The sequence below is a fragment of the Chionomys nivalis genome, chromosome 16 (assembly GCF_950005125.1).
Source record: "Chionomys nivalis chromosome 16, mChiNiv1.1, whole genome shotgun sequence".
NCBI classification, from domain to species: Eukaryota; Metazoa; Chordata; class Mammalia; order Rodentia; family Cricetidae; genus Chionomys; species Chionomys nivalis.
The window spans coordinates 2,677,196-2,692,035 of NC_080101.1; the positions used below are offsets into that span (position 1 = coordinate 2,677,196).

At 41.5% G+C, this 14,840-nt stretch overlaps 1 protein-coding gene across 3 annotated transcripts in view; it reads right to left on the reverse strand.

Annotated features, from left to right (window-relative positions):
• Window positions 1–683: 683 nt before the first annotated feature.
• Nbn (nibrin) overlaps window positions 684–14,840 on the reverse strand; it is a 29,103-nt gene continuing 14,946 nt past the window's right edge. For all 3 annotated transcript variants that reach the window (XM_057791076.1, XM_057791077.1, XM_057791078.1), the window contains exons 10-16: window positions 13,142–13,399; window positions 11,489–11,930; window positions 9,731–9,802; window positions 7,409–7,561; window positions 5,368–5,481; window positions 1,622–1,671; window positions 684–845 (exon numbers count right to left, since the gene is read on the reverse strand). In XM_057791076.1, the coding sequence (XP_057647059.1) occupies window positions 818–845; window positions 1,622–1,671; window positions 5,368–5,481; window positions 7,409–7,561; window positions 9,731–9,802; window positions 11,489–11,930; window positions 13,142–13,399 (1,117 nt within the window). In that variant the 3' untranslated portion in view covers window positions 684–817. The remainder of the gene's footprint in view (window positions 846–1,621; window positions 1,672–5,367; window positions 5,482–7,408; window positions 7,562–9,730; window positions 9,803–11,488; window positions 11,931–13,141; window positions 13,400–14,840) is intronic.

The following is a 14,840-nucleotide window of genomic DNA, read 5'->3' on the forward strand; positions in this document are numbered from 1 at the left end:
TTCCTGTTATCATTTTATGTTTAGGTGAAAGACAACCTCACTGCCTCTACTTTACAGACTTGAATCATTAAGAAGAAAAGACAGTCACTGTGCTCAGGAAACCCACCAAAACCAGTTCCATCCCTCTCTAGTGTGACCTAACCACAGAGGGCAGTTTGCACACTACCTCAGTCTCTTGTACTAGTGATATGGGAGATGTTCTCACCACTGAAGTTCTTCACTTTGGTCACACCAGTTTAGTAAAGCTTACAGCATAACAGAAAGGAAAAGGTTCTACTGACATGTCTACCATCTTCTAATGTAACATGAAAGCGAACACGGCAGAGTAATCACACACATAATTTCTGAAAATGTTATGCAAGGAATTTGAATAAGAATGTTTCAAAGGAAGTAAGTACCATATATAGATATAGATACAGATATGTCCCCACCCAGGGGAACCAAGTAGCTAGTAAAAGAGAACTCTGTTTATCCTTAATGCAGTTTCAGAACCTTGGAAACTATGACTGTTGTAATAACTTATTAAGTAGGAAATACATTTAAAATGTAATGCATATGTCTGTCTATCTATCTATCTATCTATCTATCTATCTATCTATCTATCTATCTATCTATCTATCTATCGATAATGAAAGACAAGATCACAAAGGCCCCACAATATTACCACACAAAAGGAATGGAGTTTGTTTGCTTTATTTAGTAAGTTGAAACCTTAAAACATCTGTTATTTATATGTATTACATTCATGTATCCCAGCTGGCCTGAAATAAATGTTTGCTAAGAAATGTGTTTCTACAGCATCCTTTACAAAGTTCAATTACCTTCTTTTTACATTAGGATTATATCTGCAAAAAAAAAAAAAATGGGTTAAAGGTCATTTTAACAATCACATGAGATTACCAATGTTGTCCTTAAAGTTGGATGATAAACAGTTTTCTTTCTGTTTATCTGTTGGTGTTGCTTAAATGAATACGTGGTAAAACATCATCATTAACAAAAATCTTCTGATGTATTAAAATTGGAACAATAGCATACACACAAAGAGTAAATGTGTAAACAACAACAACAACAAAAAGCCCCAAGAGATTAAAACATCCTCTACTTAAGTTGGGAAAATGTTACCTCGTGTCCACCTGAAATGGGACTTCATTTGTATCGGAAAGGTTTAGAATTTTATTGGGTTTCCAGATATGTTCAAAATATATAAATTATAATCACTCTTAACAATTCCTCTACAATCTGCCACAAAGCAAACAAAAAGCAAATCCAGTTTTGGATCTCATCCACCCTTTCATTTTTATCTATTTGTCAAATTAAAACTCGACAAATGTTCTGGATCCTTATTTGTCTGATTTCAAAATCTGTTCATTTAATTCTATTGTAACAAAACCTCACATATACTTTAGGCACCTTCCTTTGCCTGGACGATACCATGCACAAGTAAAACATGACAGCAGGAAATTCAATGAATATATGTTCAAATACTAAGACCGCACGAGTTCAAAACCAAACTTCTTCATATGAGGAGACTTGGCATCTCTTCAAGAACCGACGAAACAAGTATCTGGCCGGCACAGATATAACTGCATATGTACAGCACCGAGAGAAAGTCAAAGCTTACCTAAACAGGTCGTCCGCGAGAGCCTCTTCTTTCGCTTGTTGCCTCTGCACCTGTCAGAGTTAACATGACGTGAATCATCTGCTCCAGGTTTCCATAGCCAAGATGTCACTGGGCAGTTTTCCTTCTGTGGTCTCTACCATTCCCCCGACCCCTCTATTTCAGCTTCATACTAAGATGGCCACAGAACTGCGGCAATGAAATAACTGTCCAGGTAATTTCTAAGACAACATCACTAGCTTACTGAGTTTCTAAACATTCCTCTGAGCAGAAAGTTCAGTACTCCGGGGTCAAGAATGACGGCACATGGGCTTCTTAAAACTGGAGATTTAGGACAGCATGATGGCCGGGGAGTGAGGATGTGTGCCTACAAGCCACATGGCCTGAGTTCAACACCCAGGATCCATACGACAGAGGGCGAGAAGAGGCTCCAAAAACCTGTTTTCTGGCCTCTGCGTGCATGCAATAGGATGGAAGCGCATGCATGTGCACACACATGTGTACACACACTCCACAAATAAGATTCGAGTTGAAGATTTAAAGAGAGGCCCAGTCAGTCGCATGTGCTTAAATCTGTTCTGTCATAGCCATTGTCCATGATTACGGTGACAGAGAGCCTGAGAGTGCAATAAACATGTCATCTTCAAACAAGGCAGCAGTATCGGCAGAAGGTCTCCCCTCCTTTTGCTTCTAAATCAAGATTTTTTTTTTGCCCACAATCATTTTCAACAGACATCACCAAACTCCTAAAGTACTTTATAAAGTTAGAATCAGTGAAAAGCTCCCAATTGAAAGCTCCTTTCTCAAGTCCAGAGTGATCCTGTCACATGGCATTCAATAGGCCTCCATGACTTCTATCTACCAAAGACAAAACAACTCGAGTCTGACCCTTAAAATATGCAAACCTTAAATCTGGCTTCTCCCAATCACTTCATGCCTCTTCTCGGACACTGTGTGCTTGTTTTGTTATTTATTCATTTATTATGTATACAGTGTTCTGTCTGCATGTGCATCTGCAGGCCAGAAGAGGGCACCAGATCTCATTACAGATGGTTGTGAGCCACCACGTGGTTGCTGGGGACTGAACTCAGGACCTCTGGAAGAACAGCCAGTGCTCTTAACCGCTGAGCCATCTCTCCAGCCCCCTGTGCTTGTTTTGTTAATCTGAACAGAGCCACAAGAGGAATCATCTCCGACATATGCAATTCCTTCTGTTTTAATTCATATTTCTCTCTCTCTGCCCAGAAAGCCACCCCCATTCCTTTTCCTACATCTAGTATTTTCAATTTATTCAATATCTACTTAGTGTCTTCTTCACAATGAGAACCTGCCTTCACTTCACTGATCACAGCTTGGATCCTTTACTGAGACAGAACACCTGTAACAGACCAGCCCAAACCACCCGCGACAGAACTTCCACAACACACCAGCTTCTGGTCTTACATTATCTACGCATGCACTCCGTGAGTGACCCTGGCCACGGGGGAGAGGAGGGCTGACCTGTGTTTGAGAACTGCAGCCCGGCACATGTGTGAGAACACAAATGCACATGCATGCACACACACAGGCAAATGTGAGAACACAAATGTACACACACATGCATGTACACACACACACAGGCAAAATACATGTAGTAAAAAATACCCCAAACAAATGTACCAGTGACCCGCAGGCATTTAATCCTACACATTTTGTTTGATCCATACTGTGAAATGATAAAATGAAATTCCATCTTTTCTTTTTACATTTTCTACTACAGCAGCAGAACATAAATAGGAAGACACAGATCATGCATAAAACAATTGTTAAGAGAAACTGCTTATGTCATTTTCTACAAAAAAAAAAAAATCTCAAAGCCTCAGGACAAAAAACTAAATTTTTGTTTTGTTTGTTTGTTCTTTCAAGACAGGGTTTCTCTGTGCAATAGCTCTGACTTTCCTGAAACTCGCTCTGTAGACCAGGCTGGCCTCAAACTCAGAGATCCACCTGCCTCTGCCTCCCAAGTGCTGGGATTAAAGGTGTGCACTACCATGCCCAGCTAAAGATTATGTTTCATCTACAACATTCAAAATTCACAGAAACTTTAAGAACTGGCCTACTATAAAAATTATGATGGGTTCGCCGAATGTTTAAAAAATAACAACAACAAAAAAATACTGAATACAGAAGGAAAGTAGTGGGGGTAAAGCCAGGGCAAGATGCCAACACGTGATACCTTTAGGTATGTAGTTTACAGAGTGCTCACACCGCTGTGGCCATGGTGTGAACCTAGCACACATAAAGCCCCTCTCTTTATCTCCTACTGAAATACAGAAGACAGAGACAGTTGGCAGCAGCACCATCATTTCAAACTCTCCTGAGCAAGTGCAAACAACAAAGGTGGTGTGTGGGGCGCGGCTCCCTTCAGCCTCTGCCTCTCTCACCCTCCTCAACAAGGATCCACTTATGTTCCAACAGGTAATTTCCAGGCTTTGGGTTTATTATTATTTTATGTATTGCCATAAAAAGGTGTATTCATAAAACATTTTGCAGTGGGATGCCCTTCTGCACACTGTGAATAAGTGTTGCTCTCATTGGTTGATAAATAAAGCTGCTTTGGCCTATGGCAAAGCAGGATAGAGCCAGATGGAAAATCTAAGCAGAGATACAGGAGAAGAAGGGTGGAGTCTGGGAGACGCCATCCAGCTGCCCAAGGAACAACATGCCAGGAGACTGGCAATGCCACAGCCAGGAGGCAATACTTAGATTAGTAGAAATGGGTTAATTTAAATGTAAGAGTTAGCCAGTAATAAGCCTGGGCCATCAGCCAAACATTTATAATTAATACTAAGCCTCTGAATGGCTATTTTTAAACCAGCTGCAGACCGGGTGGGACAAAAACCTCCATTTACAACACTTGTCTACGTAAGAACAAATAATTTTTAAAAAGATCAGCAAGCACTTCAAGAATTGGAGTCATTGACAAAAACATCTGCAGAAAATAGGAAGAATTGGAAAAACAAAACAGACATCAGCAATGAAAAGATCCAAGTCCAAATTAAAGCACCATGGCTGGATGTCAACAATTAGTGTTGAAGACATAAACAAAGAAAATTTGATAAAACGTTACTGGGCATTCCAGGGTCAAGTCCAGGGAAAGAGGACAATGACGGCGCTCAGAGAAGGGTCGGAACTGCTGGAAGGCAGCCAACCCCTGCAACCACCGCGTCTCATGGCAGAGCTGACCACAGCCATCCTTCTCAGGGCATGTTCTCTCACCTGCATTTCTGTGGCTTCAGGATTCCCTTCTCTTTACATTAGGACTTAGCTTACTCTATTTTGGTCCCACTTGCTTTATTTTAATCTGTAATTCTCTTAAAATAAGTCTGGAAAAGTACAGACCAATCTTAACGTTCTGTGATGGAATAATTTCCTAAGGGAATGAGCTCAAGTCACTCAAGTTTGCTGTGCTAGGGAGATGGCGCTGTGGATAAAGGAAGGCTGTGCACGTATGTCCACCTGAGCTCAGCGCCCTAGAACCCGTACAAAAGCGAGGCACACACAAGCTACCCCTACAGGAGGGGCAGAGACAGGCAAGTGAGAGCTCACCAGCCAGCATGGTCAGCGAGACCCTATTTCCCAAAGAATAAATAGAAATAGACTTCTGAAATCAGCCTCTGAACTCCAGACGTGCAGGCACACCCATGCACACTCTGACACACGCATACACCACCCACACTAAAAACAGTTGGCAGACTGCCCCTTCTGACCTCCATCTCGTGTCTCAGCCACTCCTCTAACTCCGTATTCTTCCGAGTGTGGTGGGCAATCAGATCTGATCCTCCAATGATGTGTGGAAGTCTCCCTGCTCCAGGAAACAGGACCTGGAAGACAGGAAGTAGTGAGGCTAGGCATATTTAAATGCCGACATAACTATTATTTAAAAGCCGTAAAATGCAAACAGCATAATTCATGCACAAATATCAAGAGTATCAATAGTGCGTATATTCTAATAGTACAAACGAGATACAGAACTGTACCAGACCTACCTGTTTTCAGCCTTTTCTTTCCTAGCTATTACTGTACATAGATTTAGATATGCATCCAGGATTTACACACTAAGAAAAACTTAATATAAGTTTTAGTTTGTAGGTTTCATTTTTAAAAATCGATTTAGTTTGTTATCTAGCAATCAAAGATAACTTCTGAAAAGCAAACTATAGTTTAAACCACTATTTCTTATTCTATGATTTTCAAATTTAACCCATAATCCCAGCATTTGAGAGGCCACACAGGAAGATTACAGAATTCAAAGCAATGCCGGGTACACAGTGAGTTCCAGGCCAGTTCATATTTCACGTAAGACTTGATCTCAAAAACCAAAAGTACGGCTGGCCCCTGGGGCAAAGGGGTTTGCCACCAAGCCTGAGAACGTGAGTGAAGTCTCATGACTCACAGTGGAAGAAGAGACAGGTGACCCCAACACTTTGTCCTCTGGCATCTAGACACACACGTGTTGTGGCATGTGGGGACTTTTACACATAAAGTAGGTAAACAAAAACCAAACAAGCAACAGTGCTGGACCACAGCTCAGCCGGCCGAGTGTCTGCCTAGCACGGGTGAGGAGGCCCTGAGTTAGACCCCAGCTGGACATGTTGGTACACACCTACAATCCCAATACTCAGGAGGTGGAGACAGGGGGATCAGAAGTTTCAGGGGTAACGTGGGCGTGCATGCGTGCGTGTCTGTTTGTGTATTTTTTTTTTTTTTTTTTATGAAGTTACACTTCTCCCCAACAGTCACAGAATTGAACAAAAACTCCAGTGCCAGGCATGAGAAACCTCCTTATGAGTTTTTGGTCAGAGGAGTCCAAGCAACTCCCAACATAATATAGGCATTGCCACTGCCCTTGGTTGCCTCCTAGAAGCTGAGGTTAAGTCCCCATTGCTGAAGACATCATGCACTTCGGGCACAAGAGTTGGAAGAATCAAGTTAGATTTGACCTGGAAGCCTCCTTTCTGAAAGCTAACTTTCATAGAACCTAGTAGGAGTGCCACTAAATGGACCTAGTAGGTTGTTTATAGAGATATAATTTGTATGTATGTATCAATAATAATGAAAGAAAAGAGGCTATGAGTATGGAAAGGAGTGGGAGATGTGGAGGAGCTGGAGAGAGCAAAGGGAGGGAGACGATGCAAACACAGAGCACAGGTATCAGGCTGACAGCAGAGCACACGGCTCTACATGTATTATACCAACAACAAAAACTTTACGTAACGCCCCTATCCTCACTGACTCCTGAGCTGCTGAACCCTTTCAGGTACTCAGAGATGACAATTAGAACTGGGAGGACCCCGTCATCAGAGAGCCTAATTCTAGAGTTGGCGAAAACGGCAACTTCAGAACTAAGTAACCATTAAACACACTTTTTGAAAGCTCTACATTTACTAATACTCTGTGCTATTTTATTTTATTTTGTTTTGTTTTGTTTTGTTTTTTTTAGCATTTTTTCTTAACTATTTGAAACAAAAGAAACAGCATAGGTTTCCAAAATACTGCTTTTGGGGTTGGTGAGACGGCTCAGTGGAAGGCACCTGCCATCAAGCCTGACAGCAGAGTGCGCATGCTGGAGAGAAAGAACTGCCCTGCAAGCTGTCCTCTAACCTCCATTCACACACAATAAACAATCAGTTTAAAATGCAAAACAAAACCCAGACGTTAAATACTACTTTTATTAAATTTAGTGCCAGTGCTGTGTTCCTGACAGTCCGAACCCTGCCCTCCTGAAACACAGTTCATGAAGACACTTACCTTCTTGAATTTCTTAAAATTCTTCAGCTGACCACAATCATTTAGCATGGACAGACTTCGGGAAGTGGAGTTATTAACCACCAGCGACCTAAATTCCGTCAGCAGCACTTTTCTCGGAAGCAGCTCACTGCTGTCTGGGAGTTCATCTCTGTTCTTAAGTGGGGAGTAAATGGTTAGAGGGAGAAGGAAAGGAAAAGAACTTGACATTTACATCTATAGCCAAGGTCCAAGTACCCAAGGAAAACAGAGTTGCTCCTGGCATCTGAAGTCTGTATTTGGGATCAAAACCAGAAAATGACTCAGGAGTGCCACAGCACGCACAGCTACCAGGACGGCTACGATTCACAGTGTTTCCTCACAGCAAGCTTCCTCCTTTAGATATTCTCCGCACATATCTCATCACTATCTGCTTCTTTCCCATGGACACCACGCATCACAATTATGAAATATTCCATTCCTCCAGTTCCCACCTACGGTATTTATATTTTCATGACATCTAGAGACCAATTCTGAATGAGCACTTGTGGTCATTAACTAATAATCTGTTCAATGAGACTCTCTGCTTATGTCATTTACTACTATTGCATTGGTAGTAAGTGCAGTTTTGCCCTGTTAAAGCCTGCCGCTTGACACTGGAATACATTCTTAACAATGTGGTTACGGAACATAGAATTGTAATGCACATTTCCTGCTTTACATTTTTTCTTACTACTTCCTGCTTACTTTATATTTGCTTTATATGATAAAGATGATGCTAGACAAAAAGCAAACCCGAGTGAGTCTGTTGAGTTCATATGGCCCACAAAGCAGCAGACACTACATACAACACACTGGACCCAGGAACTGCTCATGAACATGTGATGACCAGTGATGGTTCAGGAGGCTTAGAAAGAGGCAAGAGCCTTGAAAATGAGGAGTGTGGTGGCAGCCATCAGGGAGCATGGCCAACTGACAGCGATTAGTGAAGAAGCTCTCACAACTACAAGGAAAACTGTTGAAAAATTCAATTGGGGCCACTCAATTATTGCTCAGCATCTAAGCAAACTGGGAAGATGAGCTCCACACGTGGGTGCCCAGGAGCTGAGCAGTATATAACATGTAGCTCTTAGTCTACAGAACAAACCACTTCTCAACCAATATTGTGATGTGCAACACAAAGTGTGCTGTACACAACAACCAGTGATGGTTACCTCACTGGATGGACTGAGAATCTCCAAGTGTGCATCTGAAAACGGTCGCAGTCACTGGTCGCTGGCCCGACCCAGGACACCGTTTTAATTCCTCGTGAGACCACTGCATCCGGGAGGTGTGTGCAGCCAACTGATGAGATGCACCCAATGCTGCAAAGCCCACAGTTATCAGACAGACAGAAAGGTCTCAATTCTCCACCACTACGTCTACCTGCACGTCAGTCCAGAGCGGAAGAGTGCTGAGCTGTGAGGCTCTGCCTTGTCCACAATGTCTTGCCAACTGACTACTGCTTCATCAGGAAGCTCACCGACATTTTACAGGGAAACACTACCATGAGCGGAAAATGCTTTCAAGAGCTCCTTGAATTTGGAAACGTGGGCTTTTATGCTACAGAAATAAACTTATCTCTCACTGGCAAAAATGTATTGACTCTAACAGTTCGTATTAATAATTTTGACTATAATGACTTAAAATGCACAGCCTGGATCTGCAATTCCTTTTACTTCTAATCCAATCCAACCAAACATCAAGACACATCGAGTTATTTTTTTTTTTTCCTTGAGAAAGGGTCTCACTAACCAGGCTAATCTGAAACTTTCTATACAGACCAGGCTTGCTTAGAATTCAGAGTCCATCTCTGCCTTAATAGTGCTAGGATTAAAAGCAAAGGCCACAACCAGCTATTTTCCAATTATGAACTACACAATGTATATGTAAGGTATGTGCATTCAGAAAGAACAAAAAAGTTCACCTGGTAACGACAGAATGTAATCAGAACCTAAGTAAACCCGGCCTGATTCTTTTGGCACTTACAGACATCATAAATCCATCACCGTATTTGATATAAACAGTCTGGCTAGAAAAGCTTCGGTCATCTTATGCACAAATGACTTCCTTAAAAATGATAAACTTAGAGACTGCACATCCGTGTAGTACAGAGAAGAGTTAGACCTAAGGTTCTCTACACCCGTCTCATGACCACAACATAATCTATTTCCAGAAAAGGGAAAATCACGAAGAGAACCGGAATTATACAAGGAAATATTAAACATGGATGCATCTGACAGAAATCTGCACGAGGATAATCCTTTTATGTCGAACGTTTCTAAAAAAAAATAAGAATCTCCTTACGGCTGTTTCATCTTTTGTCGACCACAGTAATTCCTTCTTGACTTCAACTTCCTTTTCTGGTTCATCTTCTTGCTAAAAGTAGAAAACACTGTTTATAGACATCTTTTTTAAAACCTTTAAAAAAATTATTCTGTGCCCTTGGAAGTACATAAATGATATACTTAGAGACTAGCCAACACAATATGGACAAAACAAAAAGCTATAAAATTATAGCCAGAAAACTGTATGAACAGTTAATCTATATCGCAAAAAAAAAAAGGTTTTATCAAGAAGATACTACTACAGAGATGGCAGAATATCAATAAACTGTTGGTCCACCTTCCTCTATAAGCATTTACGAAGATAAACTCTCAAAATCATGTAAGAAAATCAAATGAAAACTAATCTCATACTGATTCCTGTATGTGACGCTGTATTTTATCAAGCTGTCCAAGTACAGAAAAATCAGTTGAGGGCACATGCATGCTCTCTATATTATTTCTCTCACATAAAGAGAATCAGCAATTACCTTAAAATAAAAAGGTTTTGTTTGTTTTGAGTCAGGGTCTTATTGTATAGGCCTGGATGGCTAGGAACCTGGTCTCAACTCACAGATATCTGCCTACCTCTGTCTCCTGAGTGCTAGAAAACTAAAATGTTCCTAATACTGTACAAACAAAAACTTCTCCGCAAAGATTCTTACAAAAACAAGTTAGTACCTGAATACAGTGATCTATTTGAGGCTGACTGTTGCTTTCTCTCCTAACTCCCACACTCTTTTTCCATTCATAATGTCATTCTTAGGTCCGAAGGGAACCAATACCATCCTCCACCCTGACCGAGGCAGTGACATCTCAAGATGGAAATGTCGCTCAGGCTGGACTGTATCACGGGCAGCACTCCTCAAAAGCCTGAGAAGCGGATTTCTCTCTATCAAGAAAAGCCGTTTACTTCTCATACCTCTTCCTACTGGGGTAGGGCGAACGGGGATCTGGCTACACATCAAAGGCCCATGCTCACCTTCAGGCTGCTCTGGCCTCTACTAAATTGTACCTGTTATGCATACCAAAGCCCCCACACTAGTGTCCTGGCTTTTCACAACCCCACTTCTTCCCTAACTCTCAGACTATTCCAGTTTTCAGGCTTATCTCTCCCCAATTTCTCTCTGTTTCAGAGAGATAGTCCTGTCTGCTAGGCTCCTCTCTGTCCCAGAGAGAGACTCATGGCTGCTTTAAACTCCCACAAACGCCTCTGGCTATTCTCTCTCATAGATACAAGGATTGTTCCCCATCTACAGAGTAGTCAGGTCGGTGATTTCACCGCACCCTTGTTTCATCAGTCTGTCCTAAGATTTAAAACAGTAGCGTACGAACAAAAGAACTATGCTATAGAACCAGGAAAATAATATTGTCTAATATTGTTATTAAAAACCCTTTAATATTAAATGAAAGGCTTTGGCTGTTTTACAAAATACTAGTGGTGTCCATGGGTATATGGTGCTCAATTCTTGTCTGTTCCTGTCTGGATTCTAATGACGGGAGTGACAGGAGCTTTGAACAAGTGTATAACAAAAGTAGGCATGAGGATAAGAAGGAAAGGCAGAGAGCACAGACTTCTGTGACTCAAACTAGAACTATTTTTCTGTAGGTCTGCACTCATTGTGTGCAGTGGATCAATGAGGAACAGAATTTAAGGGAAAGAAGCTCTCTGGCTATGCATCAAATCTGAGACCAGTCTGGGTACACGAGATCCTGTCCCATAAAACAAACTGTTACTTACACTCACTCTGCTGCTTCCTGGCATTGTGTCACCACTAAGGTGACTACTCCTTCCTACATCCATCCTTGGCTTTTTTCTGACACCGACGTCTGCCTCTTGTTTATCAACTTTCACTTGAACTTCCAGCCTCAGCTCTGTACTCTTGAGTAGCTCTTCCAATACTTCCTCTTCTATGGCCAAATCAACCTCTTTCCTTTTGTTTGGTCTAAGATATTCTGTGGAAAATGATTTAGTGGCAGGACTCGTCCCATTGAGTTTCATGTCTCTGTCACCCACAAGTGAGCTACCTGCTTCCCTGTCGACAAGCTCACTCTGAGAAGGATGCTCCTTGCTTTTCCACAGTGAGGGGGTAGCAGGTTGCGTTTGTTCTAAGAGAGAACAAGACAGGTCCATTCTTGACGATTTGGATGAAGACATTTCTGGATTTTCTTCATCCCTTTCCCTTAGGTTTGAAAAGAAAACAAAATCAAGACACAGGAAATTTGTTTAATTTTTCAGTCTTTGCTACTCACTCCTGACCTACTCCTGACTACCAACAGTATTACTGGAAATCAGCCTTTAGAACAATACGTGCATCATGATTTCTACTCTGCTGACAGGACTGATGCCCTGACCTCTGCTAAGGTATCATCAGAGATAAATCAGTGTGAAAAGAGAACTACATAGACACACCCAGGACCCACCCACTGGTAGAAGGCAGCAGCTTATTCAGCAGTGTAGAAAATTCATGGGCAACTAAAATTATATCTGGGACTGTAATCTGATGGGCTAATGAGAGCTGGTATCAAAAAAATTAAGCCAAACAGGCTAAATCAAGAGGCTACCACCAAATGAATACTGTAAACACGTGTGCCATGCCAGAAGCACTAAATGCTTCTGTTTATGCGATTGTACCGCAGTCCAGAGGACTCGCATTTGGTCCTCTGCTGTCTAGGTCGCCAAAGACCTGAGTGCAGAGCTGGGGGCAAACGGATGGGAGGGGAGATACAGATCTGAGGAGGCAAGTGGGGAACAACTGACAATTGTAAACCACTCTTTCTACCCTGCAAGATAGAGATAGAGATAGAGATAGAGAGAGAGAGAGAGAGAGAGAGAGAGAGAGAGAGAGAGAGAGAGAGAGAGATAGAGAGAGAGAGAGAGAAATGGTTGATTCTGGAACTTGGGTTTGGCTAATCTTTCCTAAAAATGAAAGCACCCAGGAAATAAAGCTAGCGTAGGAGGACATGAAGAAAAACCAAGTGCAGTCTGTATATTGGGCCTAGAGAAGGAGACTGGGACAAAACTGAGACGGAATCAGCTCAGAAATAAAACCACGGGGCCAGCAGGGTAGCTCAGCTGGTAAGGGCCCCAACCCTGCAAGTCTGCAGCTGCTTCAAGGGATCCACATGGTACAAAGAAAACTGACTCCTACACGTTATCTTCTGACCTCCCTCCCATCCCTCCCTCCCTCCCTCCCTCCCTCCCTCCCTCCCTCCCTCCCTCCCTCTCTCTCTGACACACACACACAGAATATAATCTTTAAAACCAGAAATTCGAGCTTTCTGCCAAAACACTGTTTCTATTTTAACAGACCAGCTAAAGAAAACACTACTCTATGTTATCTATCTGAACATGTCTTTCACAGACACAGTTGGGGAATCACTGACAACTTACCTTTTTTTAGTGCATGGCTGGAAGTAGTTTTTGATGGAGTTCTGTTGCTGCTGAGAAGCCCAATCTTTATTTTTATTAGTAGCAGGGACTTTCACTGGTGAAAGCTGATAGTTTGGGTTCTTTTCCCTAACCACATGATTAGTCGTGGAGCTGGATTTGGGGACCTCCTTTATACTACAGGTTCCCTGTGAAAGCGGTCTAACGTTTTGTTCCACTCCACATATCTTTACTTCTTTTGGTTTTTCACTCAAAGACATGCTATGAGAAAAGGAAAGAAAGCAAACAATTAGCAGCATTTTCTGAGAAACACAACTTCAGGCGATTAGATAATAATTCAACTGTGTCTTCCCAGTCCAAGAATGGGCAGACCTATCTAAGGCCTCAAGGACAACATCACATTCTCCCTGCTGTAGCACGCCTCTTCAGACACACACTCCTAGAAGTAACTGCCAAGCACACTCATGGCCTTAACCAAGTATCCTACTGGAGACAAAACTAGGCGGTAGCCTATTTCATTTAAACATTTTAAAATTGTTTTCATGTAAGACTGCTATAATGAAATATAGAAAATCAGGAAAATTCCTATTATTCCAGTATCACACATACCGGTACATTTAAATCACTGTACAGATTGATGAGTCTCTCTAACCAGATGGTGGTCTCTGTTATACAATTCCAGACTACTATTAGAAAAATATTTTAAAGACATGAACTATTTTGTAAAATATGATTGAACACACTGAAAACTAAATAGAGCTGTCTTTCAAGCAACTACTAAAAATTAACTGTTTCTTTTAAAAGTTCTGCCCAATTAATATAATAGTAAAATTAAAGACAATCTAACATAGTGTTATTAAATATCTCAATAGGAACATGCTTTTGTGTAATATTGAAAATAAGACTTTGAAAACTATCACAGAATACAAAATGGTAACCCTTTCTGGGAAACAACAAAATAAAAAGAAACAGAGTTCTTCAAATAAGAGGAACCACTGAAAAACTACAAGTAGGGATGAACATGAACTAATTGGATATCCAGGCCGACCTAATATAGCACCTCTCAAATTATGTAACAGGGCAACCCAGCATGAGGTTCCTCCAAACTGGGTTCCTGCTGAGGCCAGTCAAGTTTAACTAGAATTTGATCTTCCTAATAAAGAAATTCTTCAACTCTATCTATTCTAGGATCCAAGGCCAAGATGTCCTGGCTTGCTTATCTTAAGTTTGTTAAACTGCTTGCTAGTGCAAACCTCTTCCTGCAGCTGCTGAATGAGATACCAGAATGTGGTTTTTGCCTTTAAAAGCCCCTTGGTCTAAATGCTCAGGGCGACACTTGGGCGGGAATACTTAATACTTTATAGCTGCCTGGAAAAATGACTTTCAATTGGCTCTAAGTTTGGTCTGACTCCCTGTAACAATTATACAGACTAGCATATTTATAATACTATCCCCATATTCTAAGACCATCAGAGACCTGAGGCCTGAAACCAAAGATAATGCTGAATCCTATTAATATGTATTGTATGTATATATACCATTACTTTAGACATTAGGCATAGAGATTAACAGTAGGAACTAACAAAGCAGAATAATTACGGAGGTTGGAGAGATGGTTCAGTAGTTAAGAAAGCACTGGCTGCTCTTCCAGAGGACCCAGGTTCAATTGCCAGCACCCATATGGGAGCTCACAACTGTCTAT